General features: G+C 44.0%; 1 protein-coding gene across 1 annotated transcript in view; it reads left to right on the top strand.

The window, feature by feature from the left end:
* The window catches only part of PSD3 (pleckstrin and Sec7 domain containing 3), a 107537-nt gene that overhangs the window by 7789 nt on the left and 81653 nt on the right, over positions 1-18095 (top strand). Inside the window, exon 2 of the mRNA XM_067316744.1 lies at positions 5282-5390. Coding sequence (XP_067172845.1) covers positions 5282-5390 — 109 coding nt within the window. The remainder of the gene's footprint in view (positions 1-5281; positions 5391-18095) is intronic.

Here is an 18095-nt window from a genome sequence, read left to right as displayed (position 1 = left end):
CTTTGACTGGGCTTGGAACTTGCTGGAGAAAGTTGCAAATCTCTGGGAACTTTCTATCCATCATAATTGCCTCTCTCTCTCTCTCTTTTTTTTTCCTTTCTTTCTTTTTTTGAAGCTAGCTCCTTTAATAGTTAATATGTTTCATTAAGTCTCTGGGGAAACAGCTGGGGTGCAGAAGAGAACATTGCTGGCAGGCTGTCATGGTCAAAATGGATTCTGGTCAAAATGAGAGAACAGCCTGAGGCAGGACTCCTTTATGAAAGAAGGGGAACAAAAATGGTGACAGTCAACACAGTTTCATGGAAAGTTGATGTTTAAACTTCTGAGAGTGTAAATTCACCAGATTAGGGTATATGATAAACTGCTGAAAGGCATTCGGCTTTTTGTTTCCTGAGATTTAGATGAAGAAATGGGAGTGAAGCAAGCCTGACCTGGTACATGTTAAAGGGATTAGAAATGATCTTAGTCTTGGTGTAAAATCCTTCAAGATTGGGTGTGCTTTACAGGCATCCTGCAGAGTTTCGTACTTCATTCAATGCAGCTTAACATGCTTTCTTCCAGGCTGGAAATCTAAAATGCCGTAATAGTTCTTAGGATGTCTTGTGGGTAGACCTCCTCCTTGCTGATCCCAGTCAGCACAGCTGCAGGTGCTCAGCTGGGCACAGAGGAGGAGTGTAGGTTTTATGTGGCAATCAGCAAAGGCTCATGCTGCGACGTGACTGATGTCCCTCTTGGAAGAGGGAAACCACAAGACTGGGAAGCCCTCATCATCTTCCTCCTGACCAAGCAGCCTTCTGCGTTATCAGCTGTGGGAAAGCAAGCTCTGTACACAGAGGAGTACAAAACTGGGATTCCTCTGAGCCCACAGGTGCCCCCAAGCAGTCTCCCTCATACCCAGTTCCCTCCATTTTTTTCCAGTAAGTGCAGAAGAACTGGAGTAACACTTCTTTCTGCAGGGAGAGTGGTTGGGTTTGACTGACAAAGCTTGCAGGGATCCCCGAGTATAAGCTCTGACTTCTCTGTCCTGGCTCACAGCCCATTGTGAAAGGTCTCCAGATCCATTCCTGATGATGTTTAACTTCTGTGTTAACTGGCCATTTTGTCTGACTCTTGCTCCTTGAAGGCTCAAGCTTGGGCATGCATCCCGTTCTGCTTTTTCCCAAGCTCCAAGTTTCCAAGTCTCCTGTGCAGAGTCACTGTGATCTATCGTGCAGTGTCTGTCCTGTCAGGGTTGCCAGTAACACCAGACTGCCTTGGCCAGTTAATTATCTGCTGCTTTTAACATTTTTTTACTTGTTAGACATTTTCCAAAAAAAAGCACATGACCCTAAGTGTGAATGCTACAAGTGGCGGGGTTCACGTAGGCTCTTTTGACTCAGACTGATCCGTTCCCTGTCCCAGCAGCCCGGTGCTGTTTCCTTCTGCTGTGGAGCCCAGGTTTTCCATCAGCTCAGCTGCAAGCAGTAGTGAGAGCCAAGCTTTGCTGTTCCTTAAGTCATGCTCTCCGGGAGGCAGGCATTTAAAAAAAAAAAAAAGAAGTCCTCAATATGATAACAGTCAGTCCCCTAAAAGGCCCCAACCAGTAACTCAGTTAAATTCAAAAGAAGATCCTTTGGTGCTTTCCTTCCATGGGGAAAGGAGAAGCACATTTTTCAGACTCGGGTGACTCTGATTGCCTCTCTAAAAATCGCTGGAATTGTCTGGGGACAGTTTTAAGTGAGCTCATGACTGGAGTGAACATCAAATGCACCCACATTGCACTTCAGGTGTGCTGGCAGGAGTCTGTTTAAAGCTGCCTTTCAGGGGTGAATTGTGGCAGTGATTTTTCCTTGCAGCTACTGGCCCTCTGCTCTTGTTAGGACATTCAAATAGCAGAGCTGATTGCAGGTATTTTGCATGCTTCAGAATTGGCTGACTTATTTGTACATGGCAGCTTCTGCTGAAGTCAACAGGATCCCTGAGGTCTTAGTGTCCTGCTGCTGTTTAGTTCAGTGCTGAAACACAGATTCAGCAGCTTGCTTCCTGTGCTAGTTTAAAAGCCTTAAGCCACTGCAAATGCCATGAGCACTTCCAAAACAATCTCTTCTCCCTCAGGAACGGGTAAAACCTCAGTGAGATGACCTGTATTGTCCTGTGTCAGTGCCTCGTGCGAGATCAGCACAAAGCTCCGGGATATTGTTAGGAGACTTGAGTGGCGAGGGCTTGCATATCCGAGCAGCCTCACAAATATTGTATGAAACTCACTCAAGAGACAAAGGCGGCCTCCTCCTGAATCTCACCCAGAACTGTGGCCCAGAGAAGCAGGCTTGGACTGCATGCATGATCCAACAGGCGGAGGGGCTGCAAGAGCAGTGGATGAACAGACAGAAACTCACTGCCGCTCTGCCCAGAGCTTAATCGGACTTAAAAGCAATGTGTATGTGGCTCATGAGAAACATTTGTACAGCTGGATTGATTTAAGGGGATTGATGGTCTGATCAAGCATCGGCCTCTCTGGTGGTGACAAACACCAGATGCATCGAAGGTGGTGGTTAAAGCCCTCTGAGGGAAGCAATTAGGAAATGAGTTGACCTGGATGCAAGTTTCTTCTCTCTTGAGCTGAGGGAGGAGACGTAAGCAGGACTTTTATATCCCTTCCAATCTTGCTTGTATTTAATCCTTGCTAACACAGCTTGCAAAACTCTGTGAACATTTGTCCCGTCCTTTTCTGGGCTCTCAGTTTTGGGGACATTATGTCATCAGCAAGCTTTGGGTGAGTGGCAAATTGTCAGAAGAAAAGGGGAAAATTTTTTCTTTCTCAACTTTCTCATTTAACTCTTCATCCCTTTGTCTCTGAGGAAGAACTACAATAAAGCAATAGTCTTTAAAGTCAGCTGTTATAACATTATCATTCTTTTTCTCTTTTTAGTATCTCTTGTTTGGGAGAAATACCATAAACTTACCCTTAAGCTGTGATCTGGAGGCTCTGAGCTGCTTTAATTTTACACATCCTTGTCTTACTCTGACAGCATAAGTAGATGTTAGGTTCAGTTGTTTCCATACATGAATCTGTATCTGGAAACCTCATCAGCAGTGTTGAGCACTTCTGAAAATCAAGTTTTCCCTTTCAGATGCCAAGACAAAGGTCTTGCACTCTAAGTTTAGGCACCTAACTCTGATAAATGCTGCCCTGTATACTGAAAATCATTAATTTCTGCCTATTTTTGGATGATGCAGAGGGTGTTGTGAACTACAATCTTCTTCATTGCTTTATGATAAAACATAGGCAAATAAAGAACCTGGGAAAATCTGTCTGCAGGGAAGCTCAGTGCAGCAGATGGCTGCTAAGCCTTGAAGAATAGGGCTGACGAATGGAGATGCAGTGTCCCAGAGGTATGTGGAGCAGAAATTCCCGACTGTTCAGTGGTCCATTTTCCATTTCATTCATCTGTGAATAGGATTTGGCTGCAACTAGATGTTTAGCTATCCCATCTCTTAACCTTAATCGGAGCAAGTTTAATTTTTGTCTGGTTCTGTGAGTTGCTCCTGACCAGACTGTCTCAGATTGAAAGACCTCCTCTGTGCTGTAGGTGCGGCTGTTCCTTTCCTAGCCCTTGTTACCCCCACTATCTGCAAATGAATGTGGCCCTCTAAAAGCAGGGGAGATACAGAGGCTGTTTCCAAGCTTGTTTCATCATGCTTGTGATACCCTTCTTTGTGCTAGAAACTCCTTGGTCTGTTTCATCACATTTTCTCCAAACTATTTGTGGGCTAGGTCCATCAGAATACCTAATGGAGCCATAGTTGGGCTAGTGAATGATAAATACATCCAGGATTCTCATGTAAGATCTACTGCTGAGTTACTGCAAACATGTGCTGGACTAAATTCTGCAGATTTGGCTCAAAGCAGAAAGATGGGAGATGTAATGGGGAAAAAAATGCCAGGAAGGCCTTGAGCAAAACAGTTCTAGGGCATGGGGCAGGATAGTTATTTGTCAATATGCTCTTGGAAGAAAACTTAATTGTTGGAGAACTGGCCTTGGGGAAATGTACAGATCCACCTCTGATTAAAGAGCCTTGACTCTGTGTTCTTATGAATTATGTGTCTCTTGAACTTTGAATTTGTGTTTGTAGTTGATGTTTATCCTAAGGCATTTGGTGGAAGTGCATAGAAGTTATTATTGTCCCGGGGGGCAAAATGTTCCATCTGAATTTTTCTTTAAAGCATATTTTTGTATGCTAAAGCCTTTGCCAATATGAGCCATGAAATGACTTGACATGCTGTAATAATTGGCTGCCTCAAACATTAGATATGAATAGAAGGTCACTGAAGAATTTATAGAGTTAATGATTTATTTCATCTGTCACTTCACACAGAAGAATTACAGGCATCATCTTGCCCAGCTGGGAAGAAGCTTAATGCCTGATACCTATTGCAGGCAGTGTCTGCACTACGGTTCATTGGTGGTGTATACTTTATCTTGAATAACTGGTTTGTCACCACCTGGTCAGAAAGCTAATTTTAATGTTAGTTATACAGCCTTTCTCTTTTCCAAGAAACTGAACTTTTTGTTTCAAGCTGCTTCCTACTGTCTCAAGTCAGAAGTGGTGGGTAGGTGCTGATGCCACCAGGGCTAGCATTGGCACCAACACAGTGACATGGGGATGCTTGACCCATCTGTCTGTGCAGCTGGTCAGAAAAACAGGGTGGGTTTATTGCCCTGATCTAGCAGCAGTGGTCAGGCACGAGGCTGCCTGACAGGTACCCTCAGACAGTGCTGTTTGCATGTTTGCATGCCTTATTATCTCTTTTCCCATTTTGGCCCCCCTTGTTGCAGCCCTTGCCCCTCCCTTTCCCTGTGCCAGTCTCCTCCCAAAGAAACAACCTGCCCTTTATTTATGCTCTACCTGTTAGTCCCAATTTTGCAGCATCCATACTCAAGTTTGGTATTTCAGATACTATCACAGAGGCACTTTCAGCCCTACGTGATATTACTGATTTGGTGACCTAGGCCCAGCTGGCCTTGCCATGGGTAAACCTGCTAAAGACATGACGGGGTTGGCTGCTCCAACATCACTGCTTGACCCTGACACACTTGTGTTTGAAGACATGACGACAAGCTCTTTAAAAGTGCTCAATGTTGGCCCATATCTGCTGTGGTCGATCTTGGTGGAAATGGAGCTAAATGAACAGACAGCACTCTGAAAATCCTACCTGACAGCACGCTTGAATGGATTTCTTGTTCATGCTACTGTTACTTCATTGAAAAATAGATAAGCTTTGTTTATTTTGACTTTACAGGCAGAAGCACTTGTCTGGGATAACGATGTATTGACCCACTCCCACGCTGTTGCCGAGGCCAAATATGAATTTTTATTTGGCTTGGAAGAAGAGAAGCCTTCAGAAATGGGTAAGTGCTATTTACTATTATTGTGTATTAAAAATCTCTTAAGCTACTTGAGGAAAGAGTTGCAGAAGCTGCTTCTTCATGACCCCAGGAGTGCCTGTCCTGCTGCTACACCGCCCTTCCTGGGCACGGAGAGGAGGCAGCAAAACAAAGGAGCCCTGGTCTAGAGGAGAGCCTGGCCTGCTGTTTTTGCCGTAGAAAATGACAGCTGTTCCCTGTCTTACGTCTCCACCTTGAATGCAGGTGGGGGTTTGGTACCGGGAGTTTGAACAGTTCTCTGCAACTGAGTCATTTCTGCAATTGCACATGCCAAAACACAGCCAGTTCTGCCTGGTAGTCCTTCCAGGAATGCCCTTGGTCTTCAGCAAGCTGCTATACCTACAGCTAGAGAGATACAAGATTTTAATTTAAATATTCTAGGTGGTACTCGAACTGTTCCCTCATCTGTATTTAGTAACAAGGAACCCAGATGCAGGATCAAATGCTATGCCTAGGGATCAGTCTTGTTTCTATGCTTTTCTTGTAAACAGAGGGTGTATTCTACCTTTTCCCAGCCTAATCTTAGAGGAAAAGAAATGTAGTTACTACACCTATTTCTTTTGCCTCGTTTTAATTATCAGCGATCCTTGCCTTCTTTAGAAACCAAAAAAAAAAGTATTTCCTCAGGCTGTTCTCTTTGCACTTTGATCCTTTCTAATTGCAAACTTTCTGGGATGTCACTTCTAATTAAAGAAGATCCCATTCTTACCATAGAAGGGCAGCACTTTGTACAGAAACCAGCTGTATAGGCTCTTCCACTTCAGTCATGAAAAAAAGGAAACAAAAAGAGCAGAACTGAAGTCTGGAAGGTAAGTAAACAGTTTCTTCCAGGATTTTCTAGAGTTAGGCCTTCCACTTGGAAATCCTAATTGCGGAGTGGGGGAAACAACAAAACCTTGCAAATCTCCTTGCTTAGGAATTCTAAAAAAATTTTGCAAATTGCCACCAAACGTGTATCAGATTATTCATGAATCACGATGACCTCATTTCTTGTTTGGAGAAACACAGTGTGAGAGCACTGTCAACAGGCATTAGTACGTTTCCGGAGATTTGCATTAAATGAAGTATGCTGTGTCCAATAAATCCAAGTGAATCCATTGTTACAGCTAACCAAAACAATTATCAAATGTGATGGGTATTCTGAACTGCGTGACATAAAGGGCAGCAAAGTGTAAGCCATTATATCTTGTCTTATATGCATACTTTTCTGTATTTTTTCTGTATTGCTTCTTGCCTTGTTTCTGAGTCTCCTGTCCCTTTATTATTCAGAAACTACCATTAGGGGCTAGCAATTAGTGAAATGGGAGTGATTTGAAGGGAGAGTTTCCCATATATAACAGTGTTTAACATACAACATTTGCCAACTGTACCTGAAAACTGCACCTTCATTAAATGTATCTGCTGCAAAGGTGCTTTTTCTATACTATTGTGTACACAGGACTTAATGATTGCAGTAAGTACGAAGAAGTGCCTCAGAAATGATCCCTTGCCTTGCAACAGGTCAGCCCTTCTCTTCGTCCAGAGTCACAGACATTTAGATGCAGGAGGGACTGAAGGGGTTACCTCATCCTATGTCCCTGCTCTGATGCAGCAATGGCCTGCTAAATTGTATCGCTCCTGCTGAATGTTTTGCCTACTGGGGATGAGAATACCAAGGCATGTTTTTTCCCCTTTCCAAAACTCAGATTCCCTGCTTCACAGCATTGCACCTACCCAAACTGGTTTCTGTTTAACACAAACAAATGCATCCTCCTCCTCCAGGAGATGTTTGACCAAAAGAGATAAACCAGGGTGGTGCTGTCCCTTCTACTTGTTTTCTTCAAATAAGCACATCTTAACTGCTTACCAGCTTTAGATGAGTGAGGATGGGACACAGAAGCACAAAACCAGGTCCCTGTGCAACTCCTGGTTTCCTTTGATCTGACATATGTTGAATATGTCATAACATGTATCTGGGGGGACAGAGACTGTTTCGGGAGAAGCAGCTATGTCTGAAGGGTTCTCTATCCTTCTCAGTATTAGAGGGGGAGAAAAATCCAAACCAACCTTTTATTTTCTAAAGTTACCTTTAAAAGAAAGAAGGTGTGCTTTTCATAGGTCAAAGTATGAACAATTTCAAGCAAATGAGTGACAAGGACAGGGCAAGGGGACACACTGGTGTTTAAACTTAGTAAAGGTAATAGCTTGTCACTGTGGGCAGTAAAGTTGAATTTTAATTTATCTAACCCAAAGCAGATTTCACCTGGGCCTTGGCTGGCCTCAGAAAGTGAGAACATAATACTTAAGCTGTTAAATGGCTTAATCACTTCTGCCTCCAAATTCATCCTTTCTCTTTCAGACACAACCATAATACTGAAGCCTTCTTGGATGCTGTTGAGAGTATACATTTTTTAACTGGGCAGTGAAATACTTGCATTTGACAACTTACTTCACAAAGAAGGAGGCGTAATTGGGGATGATTGTGGCAAACGGCTTTGTTTGCCTAGATCTTCCTCTGGGAGACAGGCTTGCTTAATAAGCTGTGGTGCTGATTTTTACCTTCCAGGTTTAAACTGGTGGTCATTTTCATGGGTGACAGGAGAAGAAAGATCAAGTTAGATGCTTGTACAAGAGGTGTTTCACTGATAAGATTCAGATGTAAATGATAATAAGTTTGTTGTGTTAAAAATAAGCAATTCCTCCCCTCTGTTGCACTCAGTCTATTGTAATGCTTTGCTTTAAATTGGTATATTTTGTGATTCCTGATGGCTTTGGTACACATGTGCTCTTGTTCTTTAGTGTGCAATTCAAGCCTGGCTTCTTTCCTTTCTCTCCTTCAACAGAAAAAGATACTGCTATCACTCGTCCTCCTGCTCTGGGGAGGTAGATAGGTGTATTCCTTGGCGCAGAAGTAGGACCAGGCTCCGGGGACCCCAAAAGCAGCCAGGCCCTGCAGAGAGGACCAACAGCCACGTGTCTCCCTGCAGCCCGTTCCTCAGGCTGCTCTGTGCCCTGGGCTTTGCTGTGCTGCGCCGCTGCATGACCACGTGTCGACACACAGCCTGCCTGCATTCCTGAGTGAAATCCCAGCCTTCTGCCTTCCAGCAAAAGAAAATATTTTTTAAAAATTGAACTAAGCTGGGTTGTACAAGTCATCTTCTGAGCCTCATAACATAAAGGGCGCTTGTTTATATAGGTCTGGAAACATACCCTCCTCTGGAAATGGCCATGGAAACAGTGATCCTGTTGAATAGCCTCATCTCTTAGACTTGGGCACACTACAGGCTGACACTGTTTTATGACTTTGTAGTTAATACATTTAAATACTGAAAAAAAGTCTTGACAAAATGAGTCAATCTAAAAAATTCTTCTTAGGGAATTGGGAGAAAAGGGGGAAACCCTACAAAATGGTTACTCAAACAAACATGAAAGTCAAGAACTCTTTAATCATGTTAGATTAGAACAAGAAATCCAAGTCAGTTGCTAAGAAAATGTCTTGCTGAGATTCATAGACAGTCTTTTGCCTGATGCCTCTAAGATAGGCAAGTTTTCACCTCTTCTGTATAACACAAGGATTAATCTCATCCTTCACACACACACACACACACACACACACACACACACACAAAAGAAGTACAATTAGTTTCTGCGTTGCTGTGTAAATCTGGTCTTTCCCAACAGCTGCTGGAATAAAATTGTTTTTGAATTCCTGGAGAAACAAATAGCTTTGGAAAGCCTGTCACTCGCTGTTTTGTGTATAGTGAGGTGTCATGAGGCAACTGAGCTCATTTAACAGCTTGCTTCTGCCAAAAGGGATGGTGATGGTCCCAGCCGCATACTCCCTCTGACTGTCTCATGCTAGTTCTTGCGCTCATCTGTTTTCTTAGCAAACTCAAGCCAGCAAAAAACTGAGTTAAAAAAAAAAAAAAGTCTAGTTTATCCTGGCAATCTGTGAGGGGTCAAACACTGTCAAAGCTGACACGGGGAAGAGAATGTAATACATACTTCAATCCATGCAACATACACATTCCTGGACCTGAATTATGGAAAGGATTGTGTTTGCCGTAGAATTTCTTTATTTCATGTCAAGAGCTAAGGAAGCAAACAATAGCTGATTTTTTTGTGCAAGCACAGCCTTTTTGTGATCCTGTATTGCTGATTTAAATATCTGTAAGCAAATTACTCCAGTCACTTTATGTAAAATGAATATCACTAACTTTCTAGGTTGTCCTTTGCTCTCCTGCCTTGCTTTTGTTCTCTGCATCACTTCGTGATCCGCTCTTGCATGTCCACCTCTGCTGCATTCTCTCTGCACTGCATGAAGGTTGCACCTTCCTGATCTTCACTCGGAAAATTTCCTATAGACCAAATTACCTCAAAAGTTGCTCAGTTCTCAGACTAGCCCAGACTGCTTACTGAAGTCTTTTCCAGTGCTTTAACTGTGTTGCTTTCCATTTTGATACACCATCCTGTGTGGTATTTTCATCTCTTGGTCTTTCAATTTGCATTTTTCCTCTGTAGCTTTCCTTTCCTGAAAAGATGCAAAATTGCATTTCCTAAGGGTTAAAGGACTGCCTGATTTTTAGGTTCATGTTGCTTAATTACAGGGGAGGGAGCCTGTATGTAGAACGTATATTTAAGATTATGTCCTGCAGCAGTTAAACAGGGACTCATGTATGATTCAAATCTGAAAAGCTAAAATCTATGATGCCCACACACGCAATTAAATATTCCATTATTTTATTGTGTGTATTTGAATTAATCAGTTTTTTTATTGTTGCTAATGTCCCATTGCAATTTCTGACATACTCAAGAGCAGCAAGGGTTTTTAAATGTTAGTGTGGAATCATTACATTTTGTCATAATAATCCCTGATGTTTGCTGCCTCTGGTTGGTAATGATGCAAAGAGAATGGGAAAGGCTGAAGAACATACTGAGAGCAGTAGGAGGTAACTTTTTAAGTGTATGTTTCAAGTAAGAGAAATGAACATACTCTCATGTGGGGCAGAGGAGAGGTGCTGTAGTCAAATGTACTCTTCCAGCTGAGTCTGAGTAGTTCAAAAAGCAATTGTCTCTCTGGTTGTCATGCTAACTGACTGCATTGAATGCGCCTCTTTCATTTCCGCGCAGCATTAAAATAGGTGATTTTAAACTACTGCTGGGATGCTCTGAGGAGCAGCTAATGCTTAAAGTACTCAAACTTTAGTCAGAAGAGCACACCTGACTGTGCCCACAGAAAAATTACCCAAGATTAAAGAGGACGGGTTGCACTGTGCTCTGAGTCTTGACTGCAGGAGGTGGAGCCGTACTGCTGCCTCTGCCTTTGAATTTGTGCCCTGCTACTGAGGGCTGAGTGGTGCCGGGGCGTGCTCTGGAGCTGTCAGGTGTGCTTTGATGGACGTCTGGGCTTCCAGGCCCTGAGAAAGAAAAACTAAAAGGTCATGAGGCGTTATACAAAGTCCATTGCTCTGTAGGAGGAAATTGGATGTCTCACGACCCGCACTTGAAAGCAGGATGGTTCAAGTTATCATAACCTGCAGCTGCAGGGAGGAGATTACTGCATCCTCGACTCTGTAAACAACAAAGCTGTTTGAAGGCCAAGGGCTTAGCAGAAATGATAGTTAAAAAATGGGCTGCTTGTTGTTGTTGTTTCTTAATGGTGCAGAATTAAGCACGCAGAAGTTAGGAAATGCTGGATTGAGGACAGCAAATATCTCCCCATCCGTGGGTGGTCAGCAGAAGCTGAGGGCCACACTGACAAGAGAGTGCACAATTATTTGGGGTGGTGTGGGCAGCTGGGCCGTGGTGCCTGGCCTTGCTCAGATGCTCTGAGAAAATGTGGTGCAGAATGAACTCAGCTGAAGTTGGCAGTGCTCAGAAATGTTTTCCAGGAGGCCCTCAGGCCCTTCCTCTTGGGCAGACAGGAAACAAAGAACCCAGGTCAGTGGACACAAAAGGAGAGGGCTCAGACAACTGATTTGACCGGCCATATGTGGCTACAGGGACAGTTCCACTTGTCTTCACCATGGGCTCCTCTCTTTTCCTTTCCTTCAGCCCCTTCAGCTTTTGAGATGAAAAAGACAGGCAGTGCACAGACACAAACATGTTGAAGGCTTGATTTGTCTCTAAAGCTTTCTGAAGGAAAAGCAGCATATTATCCTGCTGCTAGTGATGGCCTGACAATGAATGTGTAGAAGGGGGCTTAATTAAAATTTTATGGGCAGATGCAGTTATGGCCTGGTACCACACTGAAAAAATTCAACACAGGGTAGGTACAGCAAAAATTTTTCCCATTCACTGTTCACTGCTTTAACAAGTGCCTTTTACTCTTTTACCCCTGCATTGTTTATTTAACATTGTTCAGCTTCCTGAGGAAGAGACTCTCATTCATCGTGCTAGCCTGCTGAAAAGTTCCTGTGCAATATCCAAGCGCACCTTTAGCAGCAAATACTTAGATCCTGGGATACGCACAACCCTTCTATGTCCTATTTTTATTTTAGGTGGGTAAGTAAGAGTAACTCCATATCCAGCTCTTGGGGGGCTTTCAGAACTATTTAGCGGGCGTTCTCTTAACCTGGCCAGTTGGACCAAAGTCTTGAAATGTAATAGAGAACATCCTTTTCTGCTGTTGTGTCTACTTTCCTCAGTGACTGCTGCAAAGATCAAGAGTGTCTCAGATCTCTGGGCAGAACTGTGGGGGTTTTTATGCTGTTGTTGCTAGCTCAAAGTCTGGAAAGACTTTTTTAACTGGCGAGATCTTTCTTTTAAAAGGACTTTTTAAGGGTTTTTGAAAGATTCTTTTAAAATATCATACTTAAAATAAGTAATGTAAGTATTAGTCTATTCAGATAGGTTATAAAATCCTTACTTTGTAGAAGCTGCGTCACAGCAGCTGTGAGTTGTCAGTGCTCCAAAAGTTTGCTCTTTCAGCTGAAGGCTCTTAGGGAGTTGTTTTAATTATTACTGATATCATTATGTCTATCTGCATGTATAAAATCACCAGCTTCCTTTCCAAATCAGAGCAATGGAAAAACAGTAGATTTCAGATTCTTTTTGGATCTGCCTTTTGAATTTTGGGTTTAAGTCTTATGTTTTCCAACCTTTTAAAATCAAACACACAGACACTTGACTGCAGGAAGTGTGGCTTTAAAGAAAAAAAGTACATTACACATAGTAAGAATTACTCATGCTTTTTACATCAGGATAATGAGCCCAGTTTTTTTTTTCATTCTGTTCCCTCCTATTCCCACTCATGTTAGCGGCTGTTCCACTCTACTCTTTTGCTTTCCAGGGTAATAACTCTTGGGATTGAGCTATATCTCATTGACCATCTGTGGCCAATATAGCAATTTGCAGTGGATAATCTCTCACACTAAATTCTCCTAGCACGTGCTGTATGCTAGTTTTGGACTCTGTCCTGTTCTGAGCTCACCCTGGGCCTCCAAGTAGTTGCGGCAAGGTGCCATCTTTCCTGCAGCTTGGAGAAAGAAGGAGGCGCTCAGTGGAAGACTTTTAGTTTGATTTGGTTTGAGTTATACCAGAGGCTTTCAACTCCATTTCTCAGTGGGAAATACTTAAAATGTGTGAAAGAAATTTGCAATTGAGTCACAGCATTATTCACTTAAGGCATTCCATGGAAAACCAGTTATCATGAAACAGAGTTAGAAGATTTGCAATTGTAAAAAAAAATACATGCACACATATGCACACACACACACACACACACAGAGGGATCTGACATGCTGGTTTTGTCATTGCTGTTTTAATTGATAGGATTCACATTCTTAACCTAGGAGCTTTTCTCTGTCTCTCTGTTTCTAGCGGTGACAACTGAATGTGTCATAATCACCTCACTTAACTAGTGGAGAGATTCATGATAAATTTACCTAATATGAGAATGGCTGTCCTGTGGCAGACTAAAGGTCCGGCTAACATGGCATCTTGTTGCCAAAAGCAGATGTTAGGGAACAACGTAAGAACAGTGCAAAGCAATACTCCTCTGAAAACCTCTTCCAGTTCATAGTAACCTGCAGGTTATGGATTTCCTGAGCAACATGGTGTAACTTGGCACTTACTAGCACTTAAGGGATTTTTTTCCCCGATCTGGTCTACGTAATTTTTGAGTGAATCCAAATTTTCAGCTGTGACACGCTCAGCTGCCGTATGTGGTGCAGCGTTGCTGCACTGAGCGTGTGGGGCACCTCTTTGCTTGCTTTGAACTTCCCATCGCTGGCACAATGACTGTTCCTGGTTCACCTTCTCCGTGACACTGCCGGCTCCCACAGCGGCCCCTTCTGCTGTCGCTTCCCCGGGGTGAGGTGTCCCAGTCTACACCATCACTTCTGCTGTGCCGGCTGTTCGTATCTCTGGCTGTCACCTTCTCTGCGTGCTTTCTGTTCCTGCGACAAGAATTGACATGAGCGGAAGCATCTCACCCCAGTGCTCATTTCCTAGAGAAATCCCCTTTACCTCTTATCCCTGCTCCATCTCCCACCCCTTGGACCAGCTTCCCCATTTCTGCCAAGTTTTTGTATAATGCCCGGGCAACTTTTGCCTGCTGCCGCTGACGAGTAGGTGAGACCCAGGCAGCAACTTCTGTGGCGAGCAAATAGCCCAAAAGCCTCAAGCTGCTGCAAGCTGTGGAGACTTGTGTGCCCAATCAGCGCAGCGGCGTGCGGACGTTTGTAGGCCGGCTACAAAAGAACGGTGCTGCAATTATGCTAATCCTGCAGCTTTGGCTAACGAAGGGCGTCTGCCAGCCAGGACCTATCACAGTGTGGGGAATTACATCATTTGGAAAATGGGCTGCAGCACAAGGCTGCCAGCGACTGTGCAGCATCCCCGCTCGCTCGTAGGCGGAGGCCGCTCCGTTTCAGCCTGAGCAGGCACAGTTTTATAAATCTGAATAGTTTTCATTACTATAGAAGCTGATAATCAAGGGACTTCAAGATGAAGGGCTGTGTGTGCTTCCACCTCTTTGGAAGGGTGCATTAATGATAAAATTCCATAAATCTTGTTATTTGTTCCATAATCTTTGTCACCTAGAAACAATTTCCTTTTATGTATACATTGTTTTATTGCTTACATTTGCCTTTTAAAAATAAAAACAAGAAACGAGCATGATAAAAAAATATAATTGGTATGATTCTGCATGCAGCCTCACCTATGTGCTGTTTATGATCAGCACAAGGAGTTGTGGAGAAATAAACTGCAAGATGACTGTGCCCTTTTGTGAATCTTCCAGTTCAGAAATGCTAAAATGCTGTCAGGCACCTTTTGCTCTGAAACAAGTATACCAAGCTTAGGATCGCCACTGTGCTCTTTTATTCCTTTATCAACCCAGTTATAGTAAACGGCTGTGAAGCATAAGCATCTCCCTGGCATATCATCAGGCAGTCTTGCTGGAGGAATTTTTTTTCCCCCCTGTAAGCTGCCAAGGTGGACTCCTTAGCTTCTGCGATAGACCAAATGAGACTGCAGTTCCCCCATCAGTTTCATAATAGTCAGAAAGCTTCCATTTACATCATTGTGTGCAGTGCAGGGCAGCAGCGGCCAGGAAATTTGAAACTATTTTGGTTCCAGTTGACTAGAACAGCAGCAATTGAATTAGCTGGTATCGTTATAGATAAACTGATGATCTGTGCATTTTATTTCTTTGACCAATGGGTAACTGCTGGAGCTACAGTAACCTCTGTGAGTAAGGAGACTGTTCAAGCAAATATCTCTAATTTCTCTAGCTAGCTAATATATATATACTGTATAGACTAGAGAGACACTCACACCATTCTTTTATAAAATGTAACTGTAAAAAAAATGTCTGTCTATGCTTGTAACTTGTGTTTTGCTTCCTAGAATTTCCTTTTATTATGCTGTAGGCAAGCTTGATTGAAATGCAATGGTTATTTACCTATGAAATATCATATCTATGCCAGTGCTGATTTAAGTCATGAATTCTTTCATCCTCTAGTCATCGGAAAGACTGCCAGCTGCTCTTACGTTATATTTGCCCTGTGTCAGTTTTCTAGTCATTCGCCCCCTTGCTATTTTAGCTTTTTCTCTCTCCTTTTAATTTTTGCTTTGTTGAAAGAAGCCACCTTCAATGCAAAGTAGAAATTGATGTTACCTGAGAGTGTGTGTCCTTTCATTGTTTGTTTGGTGGTGGGTATTTTTTTTCCCTGCTCATCTTCAGTGGAGTCCTTAAATTTTGTTGTTGCCTTTCTAGCCTTGTTTGTAATGCAGTCATATTGGGGGATGGGGCTGGACAGGATATGCCAGTAGCTGCAGCAAGACATGATGCTGTGGTGGTGGATGGGAATAAGGGAGGAGTTTCCCTTAAAGAGCTCCAGCTCCTCTAAACTCTGCACCTGGAATGAAGCACCGAGCTCCATCCGGGTTGGCTTTCCACCTTTCAGGAGCAGGATGGCAACTGGTGGTGTTTTACTGCAAGGAATGGAGACCTCAGCGGTGTTGTGTGTGGTGTTATGTAGGGTGACCAGGACGGGCTGTTGCTTTGATGCCACATGAGAATCTTTTTTATTGGGCACCAAATTAGGCAATTTTTATCCAGGATTCTGGTGAAGGCAAGAATCCTATTTACTTGTATTTGTATACTGCAACAATGGAAATCTTTCCAGAGCAATGTTACTGTGATCTACTGCATAAAAGGCCTTAAATTTCTATGTGGAAGTGTTTTTCTCTTGCCCAGTTGGAGCTCTTACAGCTTTGCAAGTGTTGCAGAGATCACAGAATCACAGAATGGTTGAGGCTGGAAAGGACCTCTGGAGATCATCTAGTCCAACCCCCTGCTCAAACAGGCTCACCTAGAGCACATTGCCCAGGATTGTGTGCATGCTCTCACCTTCCGTATGTCGCTATGCGCCTGTATATACATGTTTTATATATATAACTCTTCTTGAGTGTACCAGATTTGACAGAGGGTAAAGTTTGCATGGGAGTAGGACGTTAATGAAGAGAGGTAAATCAGATATTTGCTCTGGGTGGTTTACTGCTGCTCTAAGCAGCAGCCTTCTGTGATATATAGAGATGCTCAGCTGTGTGTTTAGTGTTCACTGCCAGAAGGAAGGCCACTTGCATCTCCCCGATGTCAGTTCAGAAACTAAGATAGCATTTAGCAGGGAAGAGCCTTGCCGCTTGGCCAGGTCTGCGCATGGTGCGTTGTCGGGGCTTGGCCTCCAGTGTGCGTCAGCTGTGGGGAGCCCCAGGGGGAGGCTGTGCACGGGGGGATGCGCCGGGCAGCCCCCAAAGATGCCAAGCGCACGGGTCAGCAGGAGGCACAGAGTTCCTGCATGCTCTGCTGGCAGGTGCTGAGCCGTGCCCTCCTCGGTGTGCAGCTGGGCAGGGGGCTGCTGGTGTTGCCGTGTCCCAGCCGGGGCACCCTCGTTGCAGGTTTGCAAGGGGAGAATCGCTGTAGGAGGAGCTGTGTCCATGGAGAAAGGTTTATGCCAACACTTCTAGCAAGGGAGTGCATACTGGCTTTTCTTCTGTGTTAAAAATCCTACTGCAGACGTGTGCTGCAGGAGCAGCAAGCCACAAAATGGGTCTGCACTGTGGGCTGAGCTGGTCCCCCCCATGCAGATGTAGGGCCATGGCCAGCACACAGCCTTGTCTGCCTGCACGGGATGCTTGGGTGGGAAGTGGGAGCATGTGCACCTGCAGCATGGGTGCTGCAAGTGCATCCTGGTGGAAACGCGTCCAGCAGCTGTAAGAGATGATCCGGTGCCTGCTCCTCCAAGCATGAGGGTTTGAGGTGCATGAAATGCTGCCTGGCTGTGCAGATGAAATTGTGTGCCAAGGCGCAGTTTATCTGGGGCTCCCAGACACAAAGAAAAAGTGGTGGCCATGGTTGTGTGGAGAGGTAGACCTGGATCTTCTTCAGACTCCCCCAGAGCATCCACCCCTCTGTGTTTGAAATACTGCAGTGAAAGTGTGCTGTGATGAAGAAGTGGACAGAGCATCACTGCTCCTGACCACCCTGTGAAACCTTCTTCTTTAATCCAAGGCTGCATGAATGGCAGTAGAGAACAGGTCACTGTTTTGTCCAGACGCTGTCTTCAGCAGGATCTGAGCCATGCAGGGAAAACTGACGCAGGGAACTTTTATTCTGGACTAGTTACATCAACAGAACTGAAATTCTGGGGAACCTACTGGGGAAGAGACTGCAATTAGGCTTATTCCCAGGCTGTAGGTTTGGTCTGGCACACACACAACCTGCTGTATCTATCTACCCTCTGTGGACAGAGCTACTGGATAGCTAGTAGGCAGGTGTGAGGTGCTTCTCTGTGTCTTTCCAAATCACTGGCAGATATGTAGCTACATTAGTGCTGAACTGGCATTAAATTACCCTCCCTTTTACCTTGAACTCAGCCTGTTGTTAATCACAGCTACGTGGCTCCCTTCTCAGAAGTGGTTTATGGCCAGACAGTGCAGAGGAAAGACAGGAATCTGTTTGCAAAATAGCATCTAGAGATGTACCCCAAGCAGGGCACTGCTTCCAAAATGCGAGTTAAGAGTCTAGCTCTGGAGCTGTCTCCCAGACACTTCTCAGAGTAGGTGTTTGTATCCCCTTTGTTTTGTTTAAAGCAATTTATACTCCAGGCTAGATTTTTCCAGAAGTGTGCAACAAACACAGCTGTTGCTCCTTTTTCCAAAAGCTCAGTTCCTCCTTGGACC

Source organism: Apteryx mantelli, chromosome Z, assembly GCF_036417845.1.
Source record: "Apteryx mantelli isolate bAptMan1 chromosome Z, bAptMan1.hap1, whole genome shotgun sequence".
Taxonomy (NCBI): domain Eukaryota; kingdom Metazoa; phylum Chordata; class Aves; order Apterygiformes; family Apterygidae; genus Apteryx; species Apteryx mantelli.
The sequence above is the reverse complement of the archived record's forward strand: the minus strand, read 5'-3'. Positions and strand labels throughout refer to the sequence as shown.